The sequence below is a fragment of the Bombina bombina genome, chromosome 1, assembly GCF_027579735.1.
Source record: "Bombina bombina isolate aBomBom1 chromosome 1, aBomBom1.pri, whole genome shotgun sequence".
Taxonomy (NCBI): Eukaryota; Metazoa; Chordata; class Amphibia; order Anura; family Bombinatoridae; genus Bombina; species Bombina bombina.
The window spans coordinates 1,177,233,148-1,177,239,147 of NC_069499.1; the positions used below are offsets into that span (position 1 = coordinate 1,177,233,148).

General features: G+C 39.1%; 1 protein-coding gene across 2 annotated transcripts in view; it reads left to right on the forward strand.

Annotated features, from left to right (window-relative positions):
• Window positions 1-6,000, forward strand: part of LOC128646942 (tRNA N(3)-methylcytidine methyltransferase METTL2) — a 75,372-nt gene that overhangs the window by 63,462 nt on the left and 5,910 nt on the right. For both annotated transcript variants that reach the window (XM_053699754.1, XM_053699760.1), the window contains exon 7: window positions 4,207-4,346. In XM_053699754.1, coding sequence (XP_053555729.1) covers window positions 4,207-4,346 — 140 coding nt within the window. The remainder of the gene's footprint in view (window positions 1-4,206; window positions 4,347-6,000) is intronic.

The following is a 6,000-nucleotide window of genomic DNA, read 5'->3' on the forward strand; positions in this document are numbered from 1 at the left end:
CTCCCTCTTCCAAGCAGGAGCAGCCCAAGTCTTCTTGGAAGCCCAATCAGTCAGCATGAAGGGTCGTCCCCTGGTCCGGGTTGGGATTAAGTAGGGGGCAGACTTTCCCTGTTTTGTCAAGAGATGTCCCAGATCCTTGGGCTGTGGACATAGTATCTCAGGGTTACAAAATATAATTCAAAATTTTCCCTCCCAGGGGCAGATTCCATCTCTCAAGATTATCTGCAGACCAGGTAAAAAGAGAGGCATTCTTGAACTGCGCTCAGGACCTTTCCTCCCTGGGAGTGATTGTTCCAGTAAGGAAACAGGGTCTATGAATCTATTCAAATCTGTTTGTGGTTCCCAAAAAAGAGGGAACTTTTCGACCCATTTTAGACCTAAAGTGCTCAACAAGTTTCTCAGGGTACCGTCCTTCAAAATGGAAACCATTTGTTCCATTCTTCCTTTGGTCCAAGAGGGTCAGTTCATGACGACTTTAGACATAAAGGACGCATATCTTCATGTTCCCATTCACAGGGATCATCAAAAATTCCTAAGATTCGCCTTTCTACACAAACACTTTCAGTTTGTGGCTCTTCCGTTTGGCCTTGCCACAGCTCCCAGAATTTTCTTAAAGGTTCTGGGGGCTCTCTTGGCAGTGATCAGGTCTCGGGAATTGCAGTGGCGCCATACCTGGACGACATATTGGTTCAGGCGCCATCTTTTCAACGAGTATTTTTTATTTAGCAAAGGAACATATGTAAAAGGGACATTTAGCAATTACTCTGTTGTAATTGTGTTCAGCAATATACTCGCCATGCTATTGTTTTCCTCTGGTTAACCCTTAACTGGTGCTGGTTGCTAAAGATTTTTATATTGGGTGCCGCCATCTTGGAGCTTATGTAATCTTGCACCTTTAACCCCTTAATGACCGAGGACGTGCAGTTAACGCCTGAGGACGTACCCTGCATGTCCTCGGTGTGGAAAGCAGCTGGAAGCGATCCTGCTCGCTTCCAGCTGCTTTCCGGTTATTGCAGTGATGCCTCGATATGGAGGCATCCTGCAATAACCTTAAAGGGCCATCCGGTGCAGAGAGAGCCACTCTGTGGCCCTCTCTGCACCGGACATCGATGGCCGGTATCGTTGGTGGGTGGGAGCTGACTTGGGAGGCGGGTGGGCGGCCATCGATGGGCCGGGTAATGTAGAGGGGGGCGGGATCGGGGGCGATGGGGGCGCGCACAGGCGCGCGCACGCCGGGCGGCGGGCGGGCGCGTGCACGGGGCGGGAGCGGGTGGGAACCGCTACACTACAGAAAAGACTGTGCTAAAAGTTTCAGAAAAAAGCTTTTATTTAAAAAAACAAAACAATCAAAGGTATCTAGGAGGGGGTGGGGGTTTGTTCTTTGGTGGGTAGGGGAGCTACACTACAGAAAATGGGGAAAAAATAAAAAAGCAACTGTTTTTTTATAAACTGGGTACTGGCAGACAGCTGCCAGTACCCAAGATGGCGGCCATTAAGGCAGAGGGAGAGGGTTAGACAGCTGTTTGGTGGGGGATCAGCCAGGTTGGGGGCTAAGGGGGGCTCCTACACAGCAGCATATGTAAATATGCTTAAAAAAAAACCCCAAAAAGCCTAAATATATATTTTATTTTAGTACTGGCAGAGTTGGGACAATTGTGGGGTGGGGGAGGGAAGAGAGCTGTTTGGGAGGGATCAGGGGGTCTGATATTTCAGGTGGGAGGCTGAGCTCTACACTAAATGTGATATTAACCCTGCAAGCTCCCTACAAGCTACCTAATTAACCCCTTCACTGCTAGCTATAATACACGTGTGATGCGCAGCGGCATTTAGCGGCCTTCTAAGTACCAAAAAGCAATGCCAAAGCCATATATGTCTGCTATTTCTGAACAAAGGGGATCCCAGAGAAGCATTTACAACAATTTGTGCCATAATTGCACAAGCTGTTTGTAAATGATTTCAGTGAGAAACCTAAAATTGTGAAAAATTTTACTTTTTTTTTAATTTGATCGCAATTGGCGGTGAAATGGTGGCATGAAATATACCAAAATGGGCCTAGATCATTACTTGGGGTTGTCTACTACACTACACTAAAGCTAAAATTACCCCAAAAAGCTCCCTACATGCTCCCTAATTAACCCCTTTACTGCTGGGCATAATACACGTGTGGTGCACAGTGGCATTTAGCATCCTTCTAATTACCAAAAAGCAACACCAAAGCCATATATGTCTGCTATTTCTGAACAAAGGGGATCCCAAAGAAAAATTTACAATCATTTATGCCATAATTGCACAAGCTGTTTGTAAATAATTTCAGTGAGAAACCAAAAGTTTGTGAAAAAATTTGTGAAAAAGTGAACGATTTTTTGTATTTGATCGCATTTGGCGGTGAAATGGTGGCATGAAATATACCAAAATTGGCCTAGATCAATACTTTGGGATGTTTACTAAAAAAAAATATATACATGTCAAGGGATATTCAGGGATTCCTGACAGATATTAGTGTTCTAATGTAACTAGCGCTAATCTTGAAAAAAAAATGGTTTGGAAATAGCAAAGTGCTACTTGCATTTATGGCCCTATAACTTACAAAAAAAGCAAAGAACATGTAAACATTGGGTATTTCTAAACTCAGGACAAAATTTAGAAACTATTTAGCATGGGTGTTTTTTGGTGGTTGCAGATGTATAACAGATTTTGGGGGTCAAAGTTAGAAAAAGTGTGTTTTTTTCCATTTTTTTCTCATATTTTATAATTTTTTTTAAAGTAAATTATAAGATATGATGAAAATAATGGTATCTTTGGAAAGTCCATTTAATGGCGAGAAAAACGGTATATAATATATGTGGGTACAGTAAATGAGTAAGAGGAAAATTACAGCTAAACACAAACACCGCAAAAATGTAAAAATAGCCTTGGTCCCAAATGGACAGAAAATGGAAAAGTGCTGTGGTCATTAAAGGGTTAAGGGATACTAAACCCAAATATTTTCTTTACTGATTTAAATAGAGCATGCAATTTTAAGCAGCTTTCTAATTTACTTCTATTATCAATTTTTCTTCGTTCTCTTGCTATCTTTATTTGATAAGGCAGGAATGAAAGCTTTGGAGCTGGCCTATTTTAGTTTGAGAACCTGGGTTGCGCTTGCTGATTGGATGGCTAAATGCAGGCACCAATCAGCAAGCCTTAGCCAAGGTATTGAACAAAAAATAGTCTGTCTCCAAAGTTTTCATTCCTGCCTTATCAAATAAAGATAGCAAGAGAACGAAGAAAAATTGATAAAAGGAGTAAATTAGAAAGTTGCTTAAAGGGACAGTCTAGGCCAAAAAAAACATTCATGATTCAGATAGAGCATGTAATTTTAAACAATTTTCCAATTTACTTTTATCACCAATTTTGCTTTGTTCTTTTGGTATTCTTAGTTGAAAGCTTAACCTAGGAGGTTCGTATGCTAATTTCTTAGACCTTGAAGGCCACCTCTTTTCAGAATGCATTTTAACAGTTTTTTACCACTAGAGGGTGTTAGTTCATGTATTTCATATAGATAACACTGTGCTCGTGCACGTGAAGTTATCTGGGAGTAGGCACTGATTGGCTAAACTGCAAGTCTGTCAAAAGAACTGAAATAAAGGGGCAGTTTGCAGAGGCTTAGATACAAGGTAATCACAGAGGTAAAAAGTATATTAATATAACTGTGTTGGTTATGCAAAACTGGGGAATGGGTAAAAAAGAGATTATCTTTTAAAACAATAAAAATTCTGGTGTAGACTGTCCCTTTAAACTTGCATGCTCTTTCAGAATCATGAAACTAAAGAGCGTGAGGTTTGAATTTTTTTTGCAGTTCTTCTAAAAAGTGTAAAAGTTACGTTACATAAAGGAAAAGGGTCTTATGAATAATATAGAACAATGCCGCCACTGCAAAACTATAAAACTACCATTCTTGCATGCATGCTAACCTAAAGTGCACAATACAGCTGTCAAAAAGCAGACAATAATCTGTGAATAATATGTCAGGAGTGCAAGACTACCATAAGTTCTAAGGTGTTGGCGCACAGTATCAATATGTGGAGTTTAGAAGAAGAAAAACAATAACGTAATACTCAAATAATTTGAAGTAGTACATTGTAATGTAGATTATTTTAATTGAACACCTTATGAATTATTTACATTTTTTATTTAATGTCTCTAACTATACATCTCTGCCAACAGAGTAATGAGCATTATGACCCAACGCGTTGCTTTGCCTTTGTACATGATCTCTCAGATGAGCATGCTTCTTACCCAATGTCTGATCAAAGCTTGGATGTCATTGTCCTCATATTTGTCCTTTCTGCAATACACCCAGACAAGTAAGTTATTAGAGGCTGGGATAGGGAATTTCACACTTTTTTTTTTTTTTTAGTTTTTTTTCCCCCACTGCTATTACAATTAATATGTATTTTTTAACTAATATAGCTGGTGACCATTATTCCTACAGAGCCATGCCATGTGCTCGTTATACTGGCTTTCTGACCCTAGGGAAGAATTTTCACTCACTTCATATAAAAGCCAACAGGGTTTGGTACTCCCTACCCCAAATTACATTAAAGAGATACTAAACCCCAATTTTTTTTCTTTCATGATTCAGATAGAGCATGAGATTTTAAGCAACTTTCTAATTTACTCCTATTATCAATTTTTCTTTGTTCTCATGCTATCTTGATTTGAAAAAGCAGTACTGTAAGCTTTAGAACCAGCCCATTTTTTGTTTAGCACCTGGGTAGCAGTTGCTGATTTGTGGCTAAATGTAGCAAACCAATCAGCAAGCGCTACCCAGGTGCTGAACTAAAAATGGGCCGGCTCCTAACCTTTCAATACTGCTTTTTCAAATCAAGATAACACGAGAACAAAGAAAAATTGATAATAGGAGTAAATTAGAAAGTTGCTTAAAAATGCATGCTCTATCTGAATCATGAAAGAAAAAAAATGGGGTTAGTATCCCTTTAAAGAGACTACCATCTAAAAGAGAATGTTTGTTTTGTTTTTCTCTTCAAAATGTATTGATGTTTATCCTGCTGAATGAACCATTTTCTGTGAGAGTTGTCCCTATCAGCCTGTGAGTAGTAGAGTCTAAAGACTCTTTTGTACAAATTATGCACTTCCTGTTAGTTTCAAATTATATTTTGAACAGCTTAACCCTTTTCATGCATTTCAAAAAAAAAAAAAAAAATGTTTAAAGGACCATTAAGTGCAGTACAATTGCATAATCATCAAGTGCAAAATAAAAACTCTGAATTTTAAATGAACAGTAGATGTATTTATTTTTCCTGGCAAATTTCAAACTTTACTTCAATTTGCCAGCCCCCTTTACCATGTGACAGTTATCAGCCACTCAGACTCGTAAACGTATATACACTGTGTACTCTTGGACATGTTCAGTGCCTCAGAAAGTGTGCATATAAAATAACTGGACAATTTGAACATTAAACTAAACAAAACTAAAGTGCTTTAGGATCTTACAGGAAATACAAGTTCTTGCTTAACTAATTCTTAATCATCAATTATGCACAACCATTCCCACAGCTCCATTGGTGGGTAGAGAGATGCCACAATAAGCCTAAAATCCAAAAGGGGACTGAGCTGGCTGAGCAGGAAAATGGTTGTTTTCTAAGTGAGCTTATTCTTCCCCCCCCCCCCATCTCACACTTAAAGGGATACGAAACCCCCACATTTATTTTCCAATTCAGAATGAGCATACAATTTAAAAAAATAAATAAATCAAATTTACGTCTATTATCAAATTTACTTTGTTTTCATGTTGTTCTTTGTTGAGGGGATACCTAGGTAGGTGTCTGGAGCACTTCATGACAGGAAATAGTACTGCCATCTAGTGCTCTTGCATATGGATAACATTCTTCCAAAACTGCTGCCGTATAGTGCTCCAGACACGTGCACGCTCTTAAACTTCCCTGCTTTTCAACAAAAGGATACCAAGAGAACAAAGAAAAATGTGATACCAGAAGT